The sequence below is a fragment of the Semicossyphus pulcher genome, unplaced genomic scaffold (assembly GCF_022749685.1).
Source record: "Semicossyphus pulcher isolate SPU_LCO1_2020_fin unplaced genomic scaffold, fSemPul1.0.p SCAF_12, whole genome shotgun sequence".
NCBI classification, from domain to species: domain Eukaryota; kingdom Metazoa; phylum Chordata; class Actinopteri; order Labriformes; family Labridae; genus Semicossyphus; species Semicossyphus pulcher.
In genome coordinates, this window is record NW_027211626.1 from 7,116,222 (window position 1) to 7,138,220 (window position 21,999).

General features: G+C 39.4%; 1 protein-coding gene across 1 annotated transcript in view; it reads right to left on the reverse strand.

Annotated features, from left to right (window-relative positions):
• Nucleotides 1–18,652, reverse strand: part of hpse2 (heparanase 2) — a 70,795-nt gene extending 52,143 nt beyond the window's left edge. The window contains exons 1-3 of the mRNA XM_069659109.1: nt 18,372–18,652; nt 16,387–16,541; nt 15,421–15,582 (exon numbers count right to left, since the gene is read on the reverse strand). Coding sequence (XP_069515210.1) covers nt 15,421–15,582; nt 16,387–16,541; nt 18,372–18,652 — 598 coding nt within the window. The remainder of the gene's footprint in view (nt 1–15,420; nt 15,583–16,386; nt 16,542–18,371) is intronic.
• Between the last annotated feature and the right edge of the window lie 3,347 nt (nt 18,653–21,999).

Below are 21,999 nucleotides of genomic sequence, written 5' to 3' on the forward strand. Positions count from 1 at the left end.
GCAAAATAACTTCATTATAACCAGCAGCATTTCTAAAATGTTCAAACTCAAGCAATCTCTAATATTGAACCATTACAGTGCCCCAATGGATCACTGAGTAGCCTACCAATATAATAGCCCTGCAGGTTTGTCAGGAGATGTTGCTTCAACACTGCAACTTATGATTTAATTCTCACAGCGAGGAGGAAAATGTTCTTGTTCTTCATTTGAGCTTAAAGGGATAGTTCGGATTTTTGGACACCAAGTTGTATGAAATACTTTCTTGAAGCATAGCGGATACAAAGCTATTAGCTCACTCATCGAGTCCCGTGGTCGGAGTTCTGTCCGGTTCTGAACGTAGAATAAGTAGTTCCGGCGAGATGCCGGGGGCCATGAAACCAAAACGTTTTACCCTACAAAAACAACACACAGGCGATGGTGATCCTTTTTCAACACAATATCATTGTCCGTATCACTTCGCCTGCGGCAGGCCGGTTTCTCAGGTAAGCCGACCAAGTAGCTGTTTCACATTGATTCTGACTCATCGTTAAAGTAAACATGTCGGATTATGAAAATGATGAGGAAGTCTATCTTCAACAATGGATCCAACAGGACCTCTAAGGGCACGATCCGTGTCAGGAAAACGATGAAATACGTGCGGTGGAATTTTTTTATTACTACAGCCAGGAAAACATCCAGACATGCATCTTCCTCTGTAACAACCAACGTCATCTCACAAGTTACCAATTCCAGCGTGTTTTCTTAGAAACAGCGCGTCACCTGAGAAACCGGCCTCCCGCAGGCGTAGTGATACTGGATTTGTCAAGAGACAAAATAGTGCCAAAAAAACTGCGCAGTATATAAAATCCTAGGACGATGATTTTGTATTGAAAACAGATCACTATTGCCTGTGTGTGCCTGCCTGTGTTTCATGACCCTGGCAACTCACAGGAACTACTTATTTTACGTTCAGAACCGGCCAGAACTCCGACCACAGGACTCGGTGAGCCAGCTAATAGCTTTGCATCCACCGCACTACTAGCAAGTATTTCATACAACTTAGTGTCCAAAATGTCCATGTCAATACAGGTTAGACTCAAGGTTAGTCTCAAAATTGTCAACAGGCTTCCAATACTGTAAGACGAATGGTGCCAACCGTCTTTCTTATAAAGGAAAACTTATTTCTTGATGTGCTGTGCAGCCTTTGACATTGAATGCTCCTGTTATTTAATACCTTTTGAGATATTTGTGAATGTAACGTTACTGGGCCGACCCAAAGGAAAATTGTTTCCTGGACAAAACATCTCTTTTTGCTCACCAATATCCTATTATCATTTTTACTTCATTTGTTTTTTAACAAAACACAGAAGGATGTTTTCAGAGCTCTCTGGGCCATCTTATACAGAATAATTAGGAAGTAGCTTCTTCACAAACCCCCTCGTTTCATGTGAGGGTCAGAGGTCAGTCACAGCCAGGGGTGATGCCTCTGGAGCAGGTAGAGCTGTAGTCTCCCGCTCAACCTTTTCCACAAGGACGGACATGTTTTCTTAATTACTGTGTGTTTTTCTTTGTTGATTATGCACAGCAAACAATGTGAAGGATGTTTAACAGTTTTATAGACAAAATCAGATGGTGAAGTTGATTGAAATTTTGAAATAAGTAAAACAGAAACAATAAAAGTATAATTAACTACACTTAGAAATATGCACTTTTTAATGATACTGACATAATATGAAACAAGCATCGTTTTGTTTTTCCATCTGCAAGTGTCGGAGATAATCAGAAATGTGTGCAAAAAAAAAGTGCCTTTTGAAAGGTCCTTGGAAACACACTTTTTATTATACATGTCTTCTCAGAAGAGCTTTAAGATGTTATTTGTGCTCTGCGGCTGTTTGGGAGACTAACAAGTGTGAAGACACTGAACCTCAAACACTTACAGATTTGCTCAAACATGAAGGCACCGTTTTACACCACAGGTGTCAGCTGGGTGGACAGGTCTAAACTGCAGGAGCAGGCTGGGGGGTAAAAACCTTCAGAGACAAATTAAAAGCATTCTTTCTTGGCTTTATAACTGGAAAATGTTCTATTCATCTTTATATTTTGTTCTTTCTTTGCTCTTTGTATCCCGTCTTGTGTTTTTTACCATCTGTCTGCTGCTATTATTGTATTTCTCACTCCTTCCGCCCCCCCCTTCCCTTCCCTCTCTCATCTCTCATTTATTCTGACTTTGTTCCCTCTTGTTTTTTTCTCGTTTTGAGCCCTGAAAGCTGTGCTGTGAATCTCCAGCTCAGCAGGACACCATGGAGTGATAGATGGCCTCTGACAAGGTCCAACACAACACAAGCAGCCATATGCTCCGAGTGAGAAAAAGACGAATTAAAGGGGGTTCACAAGTGGCCTAAAGAGATGCATGCCAAACTCTTATGCAAGCAGTATCTTCTGGAGTTTACAGTAATATATGAGGTTGCTTTCACACTGAATTAGATTAATGCCCCCAGTGCTCATATATCTGGCATTTCCTCAGCTAAGTAGGCAAACATTCAATCATCTTACATTCAGATGATTTAAAAGAGAAGACAGAAATATTTTTAATTAGAACACATCATTCAAAATATAATAGAAAACATGAGCCAAACAAACTAGATGAGTTAAAGATGATACGGAAGAAAAGAGGAAAGATGCTAATCAAACATTTGATATTGTAATGCCTCAGAGTTTGTTACACTTGGATGCATTCTGCAAAAATTCAACAAATGCACTTGTTAAAAATGTAATCCCTACACAAGTCTGCTGTATTATAAAAAACCTCTGAGACAGGGTTAGGAGAGTAACTTGCATTTAGTCAGACAAAAGAAGGAAGAGGTGACAACCTCATGTTCAGGCTCTCAACTGCACAGTATTCTCCCACTACCCGGAAAAGGAGCCTCTATCCGACAGCACACACACACACACACACGGAGAAGCTGCAAACACTTGTGTAACGCTAATGAGTGTGTTAAATTCCAGAATAAGTACTTGAAAGAGGAAACATTATTTTAACATTCTTAGACACCCGGTCAAATCACCTACCTAAACAGTATTTGCAGCTTCAAAGCACCCTACCAGCCTGTACTTCCAGGACAAACTTTACATTCATTCCGCCTTTATTTAAATCTTGAGGAATCATACAAAGAATATATAAAGATAGGCACACACACGCATGCACGCACACATTCACACACAGACTTATAGGGCAATCTCATAAATAATGGATGACAGCCTAAGAGTCAAATTAAGGAAATAAAATGTGTCTAGCTGGTAATGAAGGAGGCATGTTTCCCCTCAGGATAACAACATCATCTGGACAAAAGGGAGCTCACACTGACACACACACACACACGAGTTACCAGAATTCCTGCTACAGGTCCATCCCATACGAACTGGCTCAGTACAGTCAAGAACACAGTGCAATGATGTGAAATCTGACACAAAACGTATGTTTTCTAGAGTCCTGAGGAAAAATGTGGAGGTTGGATGTCATGCCAAACAATCATAGGAGAGGAAGGACTGCTTTCAAACATTTCCCATGCATCAGGCTATTAAAATGACATTCGTTTGCAGGTTGCTGGCACTTGTCTCAGGGCATATTGCAAACACATGGAATTACATGTTATGTCCATCCCTGATTTAAACACCCAGATACTCTCGCGATCAAGGAGAAACAGACATGTCTGGATATGTGCAGGCCATGTGAAGAGAGTAAAGAAAAAGTGCAGCCAGTATGGACGTCAAGAGTTTGTCATACTGAGCTTACATCATGGCTGATGATTGTAAACTGACAGGTAAGACTGAAAAACTGAAAGTAAAATAAAATGTTATTTTATATGTATTCACTTTCCAACAGAGCTCCTTTGTCTGGAAGCATGACTCTGTTACATTTAAATAACCTCCATGTGTGAAACTATTTTTGTAACGACGGCGTACCACAGGGTTTAATACTGGGGCCCTACTTTTTTGTGCATTAATATTAACAATCAAAGAAAACAAGTTATTTGAACCTACTGTGAGGAGTTTCAATCCAATACTGGTGCCTCTATATGACCTCCAAAAGCAAAACAGACTGTCAGCTAAAAGACTGACTATTTCTAAATATTTATTCTTAATTGGCTGTCACCGCTGTCCGCGGGTAGGAATCTGACATAGCAATGTACAGCACGCAGACCAAAAGAGGCTTTGTTTACATTGTCCCCTGCAAAGTTTCACAGTGAGCTGTACGTTAGTCTGTTAAAAGGAAGCAGGAGGAGATTTCCTTGGAGAATACTACATACTCATGTGTAGCACAGGATCAACAGAGGACAATGGTACCACTTTGACCAGGGGAACGCCAAAATCTACACAAATTAAATTTTGTTATAGCTGCTTCAAAGTATTACTCTTTATTTTACAAACATGACTTAAACATAACTGCACAAGAAATCCATGGTGGTCAAAAAATATATATATATACCTTTTCAAAAACACAAATATTTGACATTTAAATGAACAGCAGAAAAGTTTAGTAGCAGAGTTGGTATTGAGAAAAAAACACAAAACATTGGTTGTTCCTTAAAGTTGTTGATGATGATGGTGCTAAAGGGATCTCACTATATTTTAGAGAGAGCTTGGCTTGAGCGCAGCTATTGTGGGATTGAATCCGGATCAAGCCAGCAGCATTGTTGGCAATCTTCACAGCACTCTCTGGTCTGGTTTTAATACAATTTATAATTTTCATTCGTGTGTCAGTTGTTGACTTCATTTAATCGAATGCCACAAACAATTTACCATGAAACCCGATAACCTATCTAAGCAGAATCCAAATGCAATTTGCTACAGGAAGCCCTGCTCGTTAAAAGGTCATTCAGATTCCAACTTTGTGTTTGTATTGATGCCTTTATTTACTGAGTTCAGTTTGCTAAGATGCTATTTATATCAACAATCTCTGTTTATATCCGACCATAAGCATATCTCCTTCTCTTAAAGTGTGCATCTTATTTTATTGTATATATAATGCACATATTTTAAGTATTTCTTACTTGTATTTATATTTGCTGTATTTCTGAATATCCCCCAAGGGATAAATAAACTGTCTGATTCTGATTTTCTTTTTCTGTCTTTATCAAATACTTATGTAAATGAAACAAGAAATATTTAAAAAAAACTAAAATTTTGAGTTATAGTAGATACATTTAGTTTAAAACTAAATTATAGACACAAATTTAGAATTTTAAATGAATAAAAAATATTTAATTCCTCGTGAGTTAGGTGAGAGATAAATTAAAAAGAACTACATACATTATTATAGAATATACATTATTACACAGCTGTGTTAAATACTTGACTCTGATTGGTTAATGACGGCATTCTGAGGTCTGTTATTTCTCAATAACAGACCGTTGTTATGAAGAACAGACCGTTGCTAGGGATACGGCTTTAATCACAAAATCCAGAGGACTAACTGTGATCATATCAATCCGCCAAAAGAAGTCCGGTAATTTTGATGTTGGTCTGTTTTCTGGAATAAAAGAAGAGAGACAAAACAGCGACGAGAAACCAATAAAGCTTAAAAGGCGCAAAAACTGAGAGATCTACAAAACTGAAGACGGCACACAAAGTAAACATTAAACAGAACATAGTACAGGATACGGCGGTGTTTAAAGACGCTGAATGAGAGAGAAAATGTCAACAGACTCTGACAGTGACGAGACAGTGTCTTACTTCACCGTCAGTGGAGATGTTTCCCTTTAATGCGAGTAAAAACAGCTCGGTTGGTTCATTTTAAGAATGCTACAGAGTTAACCGTTGCTATGGACGCAGCTCTCACTGTGAGAGTAACGGACTATTTTTAAATGAAAAACAAAAATAATTTTTTTTTTTAATTAATAAAATCATTCACAAATCAATATATTGTGTCAAATAATTGATGTCGTAAGTAAAATGCCTTGTAATAAGAGAGATAATGTATAGTACATATATACATTATCCCTTACTTAAATGATAAATATAAAAGCTGTATTTCCCTAAACTGTTATGGACAAGTCAGAAACATAAGTATGTTGTTAAATAGCTCATAGTTTGTTACATACTGTATGTATCTGATAATGTTTACTACCTAAATGTATTTACTCTCGACTCCAGCAGAAAGATGAGTTTCGACTGTTGGCAGTAAATCACAGCGAGCTTCCAGAGTCCCTTCCCTTTGATTGTTCAGTAAATCAAATAGTTGGGCGATACATGATGTGTAACAACATGCACACAACATTTAACGGTCTTCCCTTTAGCCCTGCTTCTCCCAACATCCACAATAACTGCTCGTATCCAATAATATCATTATGTGAATATCAACAAATCAAAGCAGATTATATTCACTCTCTTGCCGTCATGGCTGACCTGCAATGTTACAGTGTGAAACTTGGCAGGAGAAACTCACATAAATCTGCATTAAGCTGTGAGCTGGAGAGGGATTCGGCACTGAGACAGCTGCAACACCAAAGACTCAATCCATCACAATTTACACCTTGTAAAGTGTGCGTGTGCATATTTGTTCAGGGAATTTCAAAGAAAGAGATAAGGCAGACGTTACAGGAACAACGCAACTTTGTAGTAACAGAAGAGCTTAAGAAAGGATTGGATAAGAAGCTGGGAGGAGTCATAAAGCAGAACTAATACAAAAGGATGGAGCACGTTTCCCACTGTTGAAAGAAAATATGTTTTGATTTTCAAATGAGTAAAAACAGAAAGTTATAACTAGAGGCCCTCTGACTATAGACAGCTGTGCCAGTTTGTTTAGATGAAAACATTTTCAAGCCAGTCACAGATGTTCAGAGAATTCCTCGTTCTATGCCGGTTCCTCATGTTTGACTTTCAAGACATTTGATCCTTTGCCATCCTCTCTGTGCTGTTTAGTGACTCAGCTTCACTAGCTTCTAGTCAAGGATGGGGATTTAACACAGCTCTTATTGTATTACAGTAAGAGCTTTGCAGGTTGCAAACTGATGCAATAACTGTGCCGCAGCAAATGTGCCGAAATGTGTGCCGTTTAGTTTCAAATCAAACGTGTAAGAGCACATACCTTAGTATTTAAAAGGTCAAGTGGAGGAGCTAACTGGGAAGCTACAAACTACATAAAAATGTAAACAATCACAGCATACCTTTTCAAACTTGGCATCCCCACTCCATTTCATAATTTCTACCATGCTTAGCAAGATTTCGATCTAAGTACTGTTGGAAAATTCATTAAATCCTACTTTTAGTGACAGTTTTCTACAACATCTGTGCATAACCTAGGTAGGGTTAAGTTATGGGAAGATCGTCGCCATGGTTAGAGTAAAGCAACCAAAATGGTTGGTTAAGGTTAGGGAAAGTTTTTGTTAAAACATACAAAGGGAAAAAGTTGATTGCAGGTCTGTTAGAAACTCCACTCTCATGCTTGAAGGTCGGACGTGTTAGAAGCCCCTCCACTGTCAATTGTGAAATACAAATTGGACCAAAATGGAGGTACCGCCTCATGTAAATGCAAGAATAAGCATCATGGAGGTTCAACTTAAGAAGCCCTTTTTACATTGCAATCCTGCCAAAGTGCCATAACGAAGCTCCACTGTCATGCCGCATTTGCCATTTTACATTGGACTAAGCAACGTCGGTGTAAAACGCTGCAGAAGCAAACCGTGCGGGAGGTGCAAACAAACAGTGTGACACGTGACAGGAAACTTAAAATAACCGATCTTCTCATCACTACAGTCCGCTGTAATCTCTCTGGGGAAAAGCCAGCAACTTCTGACTCCTATTTACTGGCCTACGATTGAATTAATGTTTGATAAACACTGAACAGGCTAACAAGCAGCTAAAGCGAGCACAGTATACCTGCTGCTTAAAAATATTTCAATGCAATAACACTAGCATTTAACTCACCGAAAAGCTGGAGCTCAGACTTCTTGCACGGCCATAAAGTTCCATAAATCCCACAGAGAGATTATTTGTCCAAACTTTGAATGAAAAAATACCCAAAAGGCTCCAACAACACAAACAGGTGAAGTTAAGCTCAGTGACTGTGTGTCTGTGTTGACGTCTAGCAGACAGCCAGCAGGGTCCACCTGTCAATCAAATGATCTGGCCCTTATGATTTAAAGCTTAATATAATTTAAACGGGTGTGTTATAAAAAAATTCAACCCCGTACAGTTATCTTGAACAATATAATTAGCTATTTATAACAAAATCATTTTTGTACCAGGCTGTAAACATGTTCCCATCTGCTGTAATGTTATTTCTTGGTTTCTGGAGGCAGCCTCAAGTGGCCACTCAAGGAACTGCAGTTTTTTGCATATCCGCATTGGCTTCACTCGGTGAGCGCTTGGTTTTACATAGAAAACAAGGCGTAACAGAGGCGTAATAATCCCACCTTGAACTGGCAGTACAAAAGGGGCTTTACTTAAACTTCCTGGTGGACAATCAGGACAGTGCACATCAGTGTCTTCTCTGGTGCAGCCGCTGCCGCAGCTGAAAGTAATGGCCTTGCTCTACTTGCAGTGTGTTGTGAAAGCAGGGCTACGTTATTGCTTCACACTTTTCTGTATGGTCGCTCGTCTCATGTTTCCTTTCGATGGAGCCCTGCAGCTCTCAATGAGAGGCTTCTGGCTGAGACTGCTGCTCTTCTGTGTCAGTTCAAAGAGAGGGGCTCAGGTATTACTGTCTAATATACCCTCAGTATGTTGACTTAAACCTAACAACTGATTATACACTGTAAACATTTGTGCCACTTGATACGCCACACGTGAGATCAGACTCGGTAAGAGAGAGTCCCAATCATGACATCAGGCGGCATGCCATCTGATCGTGAAGCCAACTTTTGACTCATCTAACATTTAAGTTTTGCACTTTAAACATACTGTGAGGAGGTTTTAACTGGTTATGAAACACACAATTTAATACAGATGCCTCTTTTTTTGACCCAAAAAAGTAAACCACAACATCAGCAAGAAGTTTTCTGTGTAGCTATTTTTATTGCCTGTCACCATTGCTACTGGGTCGGATCAGACAAAGCAGTTTGCTGCATGTAGACTTAAAGAGACTTTGTTTGTAATTTCCCCAGCAAAGTAAGTTAAAGGTTAGCAGGAGGAGATTTTTTGTTAGGAAATATACACACATGTACAAGACAAGAACAGCAAAGAGATAACACATGAAGCAGTGTCCACAGGGGGCGCCAAAAAGTTCCTCACAGTTGTTTTAATGTGATTCCTCTCAACAAAACCGATCAATAAATATCAGTTAAAGTTTGAATCATGTAATCTTCTTTGACCCAGCGCAGCGGGTATTCTCATTATTCTGATAGTCCAACCTTTGTGCTTAACAGATTTATTTAGGCTACATTTCTGTAAAAGTGTTTTGCTCTCCATTAACCTGTCTCAGTCCTATGCTAAATATCCAGGTAACTGCAGCTCCTTCCTCAAGAGATGTCCTATACCCCCTTCACACCTATATTAGCATGTTGATGTGGGGTTTTCAGACCCAGGAAGACCCACTGATAAATGCTCTTTTTTCCCATTGCCAGTGGAGTATACTCTTTTGGTCTCTTTTCTTCTGTGTCACCGTCTGACATCACAAACACACCGGAAACAGGGTTAGTAAACAATACGACGCACAATGAACGTACATTATACTCTTTGGTAAGCAGCATGGAGGCCAATGAAGATGATATGGTGGTTAGGTTTTCATTCATTCAGTCTATTTATCGAACTAGGTGCCAACAAATTTGGAACGATGTTCGAGCGCTGCTCGGACGGAGACAGGCGGCAGCATTGCGCCGGAAAGGGGGCGGAGATTAGCATGTCGACATGGGTTTTGTGTCGCCATCATTGCTGATTGGAGCCGAGGCGATAATTACCCGAGTCTGTTGCAGAGTCATTTGACCCGGGTCTTAATGCCGATTGTAACCTTTCCCACTCAGCAAAAAAGCCGGATGTTAGCAGGTTTTTGGACCAGTGGGAAAGGGGCCTTACTCACCCCCTCCATTTTATCCATATTGACCCTCTTCTTTACTTTCCCTTCCTCCACTCGTGTTTAGTAGCTGCCCGTGTCCGAAACATAAACTCAGCAGCAACAGTATGTCAGTTTGAATTTGCAAATCTACTTCCAAATGAAGCTTTGCATTTTTTCTTCTTGTTAGACATCACAGCTTTCATAAGACCGTGTACGCACGATGATGCAGCTTTGTCTGTGGTGCAGGCCTCCACAGCTGGACACAAAAAGAGACTTGAACTCCTTTGCTGCAATTGATTAAATCATTAATCCTTTTCAGGCGTTCACAATTGCTCCTATCTCTTGAAAATCAAAGAAAACATTTTAATAGAAAACCTCAATTTTTCCGACAGAAAAAGCAACACAAGTTTCCTATCCCCGGTCTTAAGAACGGCTGAAGACCTTATAACTAAAAACATCCTATGTTTGACTCTTGCTTCTCCAGTTTCTCTGTTTTGGGAAGATTTTCTCAGAGTCCGTGTTCGCAAATATTAATCGGCTGGCCTTAGACGACAAGAATAACACAGTATAGGAATTCCTAAATTGAGTTGTGTTTATCCTTTGAGCCTTAAACACACGAACGGCGTTTGAGGTCACAAGTTGAACGGACTGACTGCCTCATTTTCCGAGGTGTGAAATAAACATAAGAGTCTCACATGAAGTCACAATATACACAGCTAGGCTAATAGTAAACATGAGAGAGAGAAAGAGGTGTTAAGTTGTGGACATGAAGAGACCGAAGGAGGCACAGGAAAAGAACTGAAGACGTGAGTCTGATGAAGGGAAATACTCCGCGAGATGACGCTGACTCTGACCTTTTCTGAGCTCAGAGTATTTTCTCAACTCGTCCCTCGGCTGAACGAATGTGTGTTAGCTTGGAGTGGCCCCATTATTGATAGCTCTAACAAGCCTAGGTCAAAGGTCAGACATTGGTGAGTGGAAAAGGATGGAGCAAAACTGTTAAAGGTCCTTTTAAACACCACCTGCCGTTACACACACACACACGCACACACACGCACAAACACACATGCGCAGTGAAACTGGCTGATTGTTACCAGACCATATTTAAACACATCCCCGGTGCCTCTGTGTGACTCTCCGCTACAGAGATGAGAGGTTTTTGCTCAAGTTTACACAACATTCTTGGAGTTTAACTTAGAGTTGTAACATTTTCACACTTTCAGGACTTTTTCAGGATTGTCTGAGTTTATTTTGTTGAGTTATTTCCCTACTTAACAATGTATGCTTAAGTCGCCTCGAGACGTTTTGTCCCATACAAGAAAATAAAACCTCCACATTCACACACAATCTTTGAAATAGAGATGATCTGATAGCATACTTTCCTTCCTGAAACCGATTCTTATACCTACTCTTGATTATCTGCCGATATTTTCCTCCGACACCAGCAGGATTAAAAAATTATGGGGGGAAAACATTGATTGCTGATATTTTGCACATCGTTGTTTATCAGCATCTCATAATAATTAACCTTAAAACCTGTGGATTTCTGGTGGGGTTAAAGAGCAGCTCCAGTCTTGTTTTAAGACGTATAAAATGCTCTGCTTGAAATAATAAATTGTGTCTGATATGTTTTTTCTGCAAAATATGTTTAATTACCTCGTAAAAATCCTCCCAAGGCATCTCCTCCTTCTCCCTCATTAAAAATTCCTCAATCTGCATCGTCCCCGCCCACTACGCACATTTCCAACCATCCCTCCATTGCGAAAACAAAACACGTCTCTGCCATCGTTTAGCAGCTACTTGTTGAAACTTAGCTAGCTTGAAATGTAGTAATTAGTAGTAGTAATGTTAACGTTAGTAGTCAGCAGTGAGTTTGCAAACATTACGCTGACGGTTACAGCTGGCTTGCGCATCGCTGCAGTGGTTGCCATAGGTTACACATAATGATATGCATAGCGTCACCCCGTCCATTAACGGGATTGGCTCCTTAGGTTTGTGACATCTCAAACCTGCCAATCGGAAAACATGTTGTTCAGCCTGTCCTTGGTACACTGCAGTTTAAAAGCAGACAGGCCCAGCCATGGAGATCACTGCTGATGTTGTCCCTGATATGTCTTGTAGCACATGAAGAACACCACATGGAGATGTTTACAAGGTTAAACACTTGATTTTCACTGGAGGGGGTCTTTAAACAATTATGGTATGGGGTCAGTGCATTGACTGGTGTACGTTTGATTCGTACCATTAAACTATTATCTAAATAGTTCTATTTTGTTAAAAAAAAACTGTAAACTGAACAATGTATGTTTAAGCTAATTAGCCTGTGTCTCAACATGCGGTGCAAGTCTTCGCTGAGTCATCCCCGGTTATGTTCCCACACTCAGCCGTTTGCTGCATGTCCTTCCCTCTCTCTTCCCAGTCTCTCTGCAAATTTCACTTTCTTATACAGCCAACAAAACAATAATCATATAAAAAAAAAAAGAATAATGACATTTTCTGTGAGAACATTTGAGTAAATAAAGTCCTCCTGCTTGGCTTCGTCCACCGCTTCCCCGCTGACCTGATGCTGATGAACACAGTGGCACACATTCAAAAGCAGCACGGAGCCGCTCTCAACCTTACTTCTCACTCTATAATAAGAACCATCGAACCAGCAGGAGTTCAATTTCAAAAAGACCAAACCCTCCCAAATGGCATAATCAATCCGTAAAATGATGCAAAAATCTTCACTATGTGGGAGAATAACACTCAGCTGTCATTTATTATCACCATAACTTTAACTGCATCAATATTTTCTACTCTATTTCATCATACTTCCAACCATAGATTTTTCTAAATTGTAGCCATATAACCAAAGTGATTACAATCTGCACAGAGGAAGAAAAAGCTTAAAGGAGCTCTGCATATTTTATCTTTGGCAAAATGTTACCATGTATATTTTTATATAACCTAGAAGACTGCCCGCCTCTGTAGGCCTCCATGCTGCAGCTGACCACATCAGCCGATGGTTGAAGTAACATCTTTAGCGACGGGAGGCAGCAGCAGGGTGTACGGGAAGTGTGGTCATAATATCGAGAAACATGAGTGCTTATGTGTGAGAAAGAGGCCAGTTTGCTCAATCAGGTATTTATTAGTTTATAGTTATTTTTAACAAGATACAAATTTTATACAATAAAGATATAATAGTCTACCGTAGTGCACCAAGACAATATTTATTTCATTATTTAAAGACCTCATATTGTCTTTGATTATTGTATAATTGTACAGTATTTTGCATACTGTAATTCGCTGGTCTTGTGGTGTGATAGTCACGTCATATTTTATGTACATATCTTTTTTACTTAACTTATAGTTCCTTCTGAAGACATAGACACAGTCTCATACACACACTAGCAACAACAACACACACAAAGGTCCATTTAAACATCCTTATTCCGGTTCTAATATTGGCATATCACATTTTTAAGACCTTTCACACATTCGTCTATTTTAACTATTTTGGTATTGTTACTGTTGGAGCTATTCACATTGTTTGTATAATTTTATTATTTTACGTTTACTCATTTATTTATTTATTTAGTTCATTTAGGAAGATAAAAGAAGTTTGATATGATTTGTTTTATTGATATTATTATTATTATTTATTTAGGCTTTTATTTTGAATCTGCAGTTTGCACTGGGTGACATATATATATGGGCAGGTAGGATAGGATGGGCAACGGGCAACGGGAATGTGCATGGTTTTTTACCAGGACACGCCAGAGAAAGCATGGTTAGTGTGAGTAAAAGTTGTTAAATAAATATAAAAGAAAACAGATTTTTGCGTGTACCTTGAAGATTGTTGTTGATCCTGTGTACGATCCACTCTCCCTGTGACAGTGGCCGGTTTGATTTTGAGTTTTGATTTTATTTTTGATCGATAAGGCCAAATCACCACTATAGTTACTGTTTTTGCTTTTTTTCCGAAACTATTTTGCTAATAAAGCTTTTGAATTAAATATAAAAAATAGATTAATGCATGCCTCTACCTGCCTGGCCATCACACCCACATTAGTCATGTTTCTACTAATTCTCAAAAATGTTGTTTTTGTTCACACAGTCTGAAAAAAAGATCATATTTGACTGATGAAAACTACAAAAGCCTGCGTAATCATAAAAACATGCTGCACATGCGGTGAAAAAAAATTACAGACTTCAATGCCCGGGGTACCTATAAGCACAGTTACATCATTCCAAAACTAATTAATAAGATGTGTAATAAAAAAGCAGATGCTTGCTGTGAACAAAGTTCTCTCTCTGGTTCTCTTCAGTTTGGGGATCCAAGAAAGATATAATAATATGTGACTCCCGACACAAGCCGGTCCAAATTCTTCCTCTCTGTACCTGCCTACTTTGATAAATGCAACAAGGCCGTAGTTTGACTGTTGCACTTGAGACTACTTGAAGATATGCAGCCGCTCAATCACTCGTACACTAGGGTCACGTTGTTCCTTCTGGAAACATGGACAACGCATCGCAGAACCACTCATGCGAGGCCACTGGTTCTTTGTGTGAAATGCCCCAAAATATTTGGGTCACCTTCAAACGGGTTCACTCGAGGTAGATTTGGAGCCATTTGGAGTGAATTCTCAAATCCACAGTGATTTTTCCAGAAGCTATTTGGCTCTCAAACTCACTTTTTCTGCGCTCTCTGTTTTGGAATAATAATCCTGCCAACCTCAAAATCACTCCACACCCACTGACTTCTCAGCATGCTAAAGAGCAGATTAAGTATGTGTGTTTTTGTGAGAGTACAGAACAGAGAAGTTGGAATAGCATGAGGTATATGACTCTAATGTTGTTGTGGGGTTAGAAGTTCAACTTTTTGTACTTTTCTATGAATTCTTTTATTTTTTTATACGTCTTTGTGAAGCCTCTTGTAGCATCAAAATATTTTCTTTTGTAGTTATACCAACCAACTAACTTTCCCACTCTGTAAATCCACACAAAGAGCCTTAATCATTCCTGGAACCGACTTCTTCTTCACCTCACTGGCAAGCGCTCACAGTTTATGGACGATTCCAAACACTGCAAAACTGTCATTTACTCTCTTCTCCTCTCGCTTTTCATTTCCATCTCAGTCAATAAAAAAACAGATAAGAAATGCGGCCCACCCAAAATCAAGACTCCAGACTTCCCTCGGCGGTCAGGTTGAGTTAACTGTAACCAGCGAAAATGTCAGCCCTCTGTTTACTAGTCTCTGCTGCTGCACCCCTCCATCCATCCCCACATTCCTTCTTTACAAATTACATTTGTCATTCTGAAAGCTGATGGTTTCCATTGGCATGCTTTGAACCTTGGGTGACTGCAGAAGTAAATGCGCATGACCTCCATAGTTGAGACTACACTAAATGACAAGGACAACATGTAAGGGGAAAAAAAGATGGATTTTTGTGTGTGTGATCTCCTACCTGTTATTGTAATGTTGCTGTAGATGTTGGAGAGTTGCTCCTTTAGCAGGACGAGCTGTGTGGTGGCGGCCTTCTCCCTCTGCAGCTCCAGCATTATGTCGGGATGGTTGGCCACTTTGCAGCCCTTCTGTTTGTCCAGTGCGATGTCACTGCGCACGATATCTGCGAGCCGGTAAAAAATGCAACTTTAGTATTTATGTCCTTGTGAATTTCAACATTATCTTACTTATGTTGCTATTTTATCAAACCTGATTAGGTTTTTCAAGATAAAAACAGTTTGTTTCCAAATTTGATTTACAAGCAGCCTAAAGCCTGGACCGCCTGCTGTAACCTAAATCCTGTTTCATTTGTCTTCATTTGACATTAATTTTTTTAAACCAAAATGTCAACTGTAACAGATTACTACAAGATATATCTGCTTATAAGTTAACTATAGCAGGCCATATACAATCTTTTCAAAACATGGTGCCCTAAATACTCTGACTAATGCAGTGTATTGCAGGACCCAAACAATAGGCCCTAATGAAGCTTATTAATTTTAATTTATGAAAATATGTTGGCAGTTGTAGGCTACCTCGAAGTGTAATGAAATAGTAGCCTGTTGTGTTATACTCGGTGGTGTTTCTAGTGTTTTGTCCAGCTCTTTTAGTGAGGGTAGACTAAATATTAGAACAAGAACCACCTTCTTATAACAGTTTTATCTATATTTTAACGTTAATAAAAGTAGGGTTTATTGCAGGGTAGATAGCAGTTTTAGCTAGGTACCACTTAGAAATGGCAGCTTGCTAGATTTAACTACGAAACGTACGCTGCGAAAATGTAATACATGACGCACTTTTTAGAGGAAATAAAATGCCTGCACTAAAATACAGAGAAAAAGACAGACAGACAAAGAATATACCCGGTTAAAGTAATTTAAAAACACACAAAAGCGGGTAGAAGGAAAGAAATGTCGTTTATAATTACCGTCTTCGTAGTTCTTCAGGTAATAGTCTGGTCCTGGTCCTCTGGACTTGGCGAGGTTCTTATGGTTGTTGAACTGCAGGAAGTCGGTCCGCTTTCCGCCAAAACGAAGAAAGGCCGGCGACAGGCCTCGCGCTAGGGTCACGAGCCGCTTGGAGCTGCGGACACACAGGACAGAGTGACAAGTACGTAGGAAATATGACGTAAATACTTTCAGTTGTGCGTTGTAATGTTGTCTGTTTGTAGCTTGGAAAGCGACTTGCCCTTTTTTTTATTATTTGTTACAATCTTTATCCTAGTTTTATCAGATCTGCAGTCCAAATGAAAATAGAGCCTGAAAAGAAGAAGTCGTTTAACATTGCTGTGACTGTTAAAGTAGCCTGCGGCAGGTCTATCATAAAACGTGTCCTGTTTTTCTCATCAAAGGCCCCGAGCAACAGGCAGCGGCTTCAACATCATCTGTCAGCCGGGAGGGAAGCATGACTAAGCAGCTACAGTAAGTAGCCTACAGTATTATCGGGAGGATTAAAGCAATTCATAATGTTTAAAGCATGACTGCTTGTACTTTCACCTTTTTAAATTCAAGACCCATTGAAATTAGATTAAAGAGTTTAGTTGGACGGTTCCATACAAAGTTTAAATCAGTTTTCCCATAATATATGGCTGCTTCTTTGAATCAGCTGTGTTATAGTGAAAATTGTGTACGCTGCTTATTGAAGGAGCTTTCTGCAAATAAAAAACATATAACTAATTCTCATTGATAAAATCATTAAAACTAATTCCTCAACTTTACGCACTGACACACCGTGAACGCAGCATGGAACAAATGTTTAGCTCTGGGTGACGTTAAAAAGTTATTGAAGATATAGGCTATGACGTTTTAAGCCATTGCCAAAAAAAATTAATTATGGCACATGGGGACTTTATTTTGTTTTGAATCAGTTAAGTTTTTATTACAGTCTATACGTGGCAGGCCGCTCAAGCTTCACAGAATAAAATTACGGAATACGCTCACAGGGACGGCCGAGAGGCCTGCAGCGACAGTAGGCTGTTCTTGTTGTTGTTCTTGTTATTTAAGCTTAATCAAGCATTACTGAAATTCTAGTTAATAAATGGGAATGCATATAATATCATATATTGTGAAAGAAATAAATGGCCGATAGGACCACATACTATATGTGATGTAATGTTGTGGAAATAGAAAGATTAAAAATGGTCCAATGCATTTGTTGTAAAATCAGAAGACCGGTTTGTATTTACAAGATACAGTGTACCATATCACTGAGCTACATACTAATAAATCCAATCCAGGACTGAATGGGACATTAGCCTATTCTGTGGTTTGATCCAATGAGTTCAGCAGAAACATGGAGTCCTTAAGTTTGCCAAGTTTGAAGTTTTAAAATGTTTCATACTGCACAGTCAGCGGCGCAGCTGATAGCCTGACACTCTGTCTTTAGAGTCAAGTCGTGACTCTTTTTAGAAATGCAATGAGGTGTAAAGTAACAAAACTGAGTTAAAGTCAGTTGTTGTTGTTGTTGTTGTTTTTACCGTGCATTCATTATTTATTGAATGTTTTAAAGCGTGGATAGCGTTGAAATGTCACGTGCCATTCAAGTTTAAAAAAATAAACAATTCTTATAATTAGATTCAGCTTGTGAAATAGACATTCTTTCATTGTAGTTGCAATAAGTGCAATATACTGTCTCTAGATAAGTTACAAATAAGAGCCATTGAACCAATGGTATCCTCTCGACGTCACCTTATTAAATGACCCGATTATGGATCTGGAGTTTGCTCGTCTCGATGAAAATAACTAAGTAACGTAGAACATTGGACTACTCAGTACCCTGACTGAGCAAGAAACGTGCTGGCCCTCTCCATGACAGTTCACACAACGTGGCTGCATGCGTAATGAAGAAAAGAACTGACACATTTTGGAAGTGGACTGTGATACAAATCGATGTTGTTTGAAAGCTTTTTGGTACCTCAGAAAGTCCAACCAGCCGTCTTTGATGATCGAGGGGTCCAGCTGCAGAGAGAGGAAGTTGTCGTTGAGGACTCTGATCGGACTGCGGGTGTTGACATCCAGGAGAATCAGCGTCCTCTCCATGAAGCCTGGCCGCTTTCCACTGGCCCCAGATCGATATGTTGAGGAGGAAGAAGAGGAAGAGTAGGTGGAAGAAAGCACCGATTGCACCACCAGAGAAGCCAAAGATGCCAGCCACAAGGAGGACCACGGGGAAACGCAAGGTGAAGATCTGGGCATCTTCTTAGTTTGGCTAGCAGGAGGATCAGTGCGCGTAATGAGGCTCAAAAGTAAGAAGCAAAAACAACAAAACTGCTGCCGCGAAGTTCGATGGTGGTTCTTCACCTCGGTTCCATCGATCTGGATCTGTCTTCCTGTCTGGTTGTCTCACCCCCTCTGCCCCCCGCCCCTCCGAGTGTTTTTGGGAGCTGCTCACAAGAGCGCACGCCCCGAGCCAGCCTTCCCGTCTGTGAGAGCCAAAAGCTGGGAGGAGGAGAGGAGGCAGCACCGCCCCTCTAAGGTTCTCTGAGGTATGAGAACAAAGTGCTCAAAAGTCGTTTTCTCAGCTCATTTGGCTAACAGCAATTTATTCACAGGAGGTGAGGACAGATTGGGTTCTAAATATCGACGCTATAAAGTGGGTTCTGTGAAATAAACAACTTTGTTCCCTTTGATCTTGTGCGCAATAGTACAAAAATCGAAATATAATAAGATTTTGGAGGGAAAAAAGGTAAAAATCCATCAATAAAATCAAAGAAAAAGAGATCACAGTATCAACAAGTAGCTTCGAACACTGACTGACGCATATTTTCTTTGGTGAAAAGACTTTTTAGCTCGACAAAACGAGTGAGACACCTTCACTGAGGCACGGACTGTTCATTTTGAAAAGATAACATGATGTAATATGTGGAAATATTTTATTAAGTTGAATAAAAACATGATTGAGCATAAAATTTAAGCAGTACTCATAAGACTAATTAACTCTAGAACAAGTTTTAGTGCGGTTAAATTGTGCGTAAAGGCCTACCCTGGGAAGCAGATGAGCTTAAAAGTCATAAAACTCAGACTGGTCCTTCGTGTGTTCATTTTGATCGCATTAAACGCAGTCGAACGCATCACTGACGAAAATTCATCTAAGCCCATTTCAAAAACTGCACTCTGTCGGCACACTGTAAACTAAATGTTCCAGCAGAAAATCGATGTCGTAAGGCCTCCAAGAATCCCCAGCCCACACAGTGCATGAGAACAAAAGGCGGCCTGCTTCAAAACAAGAAAAGACACAATCTTGTCAACAGGATATTTCATGTTTCTGGGTACTGTAGAGCCTTTGGTTTGTTTGGAATAACCACTGATTGATTGCACATTTTTAAACACAAATGACATTTGGAGATGGCAACAGGAAGTTTGGGCCCTTCACAAAAGCATTCAAAACTAATTTGAGATTTAAAGTTCCGACACATGCAACTCACCTATAAACTCGTTATACGAGTTTTGTCTCCAGATGTTTTGGAGCAGTGGTGAGCAAGAAACATACCAGACAAAGTGCAGGCTATTGTGCTTTTCCATGGCGCAAAATCTCATCAGGTGGTCAGTGTAGCGAGAGGTGGTCTCTTAAGGTCACTGCTGTCACACAGATGAACAGAAACCACATGCAAAGAAAATGTACCCAGTTGAATCTTTATATCCCGTCCTGGAACACCTAGTCACGAATGCTTTCAACCGCAACATTATCCAAGGTGTTACTGTTTCCAGTTTTACGCACGGGAGTTTCCATTAAAAGGAATTCAGCAGGCTGTTTTTTTGTGACTCATCTGTTAGAAGACGCTGTTAATTCCTCTGATTCAACGTAGAAATGCAGCTTATGTTCACTCCCGGGGGCCACATACACAGAGACACATAGCTTCCATGTTATCAAGCTGTCTCTTTTCGTCTTTATCCGTCCTTTACGCAGAAGCCCATATAGCAGATAAGCCGAAAGAATCTCGTGCGTCATGTTGTCTGTTTATCATCATATTTAACACGTGGTTTTATATATAGGTATATAACCTACGTTTTGTTGTCAGTAGAAGGATATTTATTCTTTTAATATTTATGATAATAATAAGCTACATGTTGTTGCACATGCAGTGAGACATCTGACACAGCACGAAGAGTTTAGCGTTTTTTTCAGAAGAAAAGTCAAAAGAAACTTTACCCGAACGAAAGTTACTATATAAACTATATAATTATATAATATTTTAAAGGAATTTGCAAAAAAATATTGTGCGATTATATCCACACATCCACAACATGTTGTACTAAATATTTTCTATTGCTTTGCTGTGAACGTTGCACCGTCTTTATAACCTATTTTATGGATCGACAGTAACAGTAAAATATTAATATTAAAGTGCGTAATTGTTTTGGGAGGCTCAGATTAAAACTAAATCAAAACACACACTCAGCTGCCCAGAAGAAAATGTTTATGAATCACGCGGGGAAACGATGGATAAACAGATTGAGATACGATCTGTCGCGCAGGATCTGTTTCCACCGGTTCTTAATAATCAAGAAGTAGTTTGCCCAATAAAATCATTGAGATGATCATTTGATAATGAACTTGGCGACCTAATATATATATATCGATCTATATGGGAGCTCTTTAACGTCATAAAGTGTTTAGAAAAATATGATGAGTGTTGACTGAAGTTTTTTCGCTTATCTTTGCTTATGCGTTCAGGATATCCACGCACATTTTTTCATTATATTATAACACATTGCAGACTGTAATGATAAATACATATTTTATGTATGAGGACATTACGCATACTAGAGGATAGGCTGCAGGAAGCCACTTAATTACAGCAGAACAAAAAAAGACAAAAAGTTGTCAAATAAAGTCTTTTGTGAAATTAAGTATCGACTTTTTGAAGTTGTATTTAGTTCCTTGTGTTTCTGCTTATATTGTTACCATCGACATATAATGTCTGACAGTTGGTATATCGAGAAATAATATTAAAACAATGAGATTAAAGTTTAATTGTGTTTAAGAAAAATTAAGAAGTTTGTTATTGTTTCAAACAATTTCGATGAGCCAATTCACCAGAATCTCTCGGTTTTCGTTCTGCTGTGAGTTCTGCCGCGAGACGTTAAAATCAGATAAAACCGATGAAACAGAGGGATGGACGTTTTGTGCAGGCGGTGAAATAAAACCAGGGTTATCCTTCTTTCACTGGTGGTCCTCTGGAGCCAGATTGTTTTGTTCCTGTGAGCAAATGTTTCTTTTTCCTCCAAATGTCCAAGTGGACGTGCGGCTGATGCGGAGCAGAGAGAGTTTCAGCCTCGGCAGGACTCCGTTCTCACCTTCAGTCAGCTGCACGAGGGCGTCTTGTTGATGAGCAGCTGGACAATGCAACAATAATCATGATAACAATAATTATAATAGCCATAACAATAATTCATTGTTGTGTTTTGTTTTTAATAGACACTATAGGCTACTTTATTAATATTCCGTATTGATAGGCGATAACTTTTATTATTAACAGCCTATCATTTATATATGAATATTACTATTAATAGGATAGAGGACATGTGATTATTACATAATC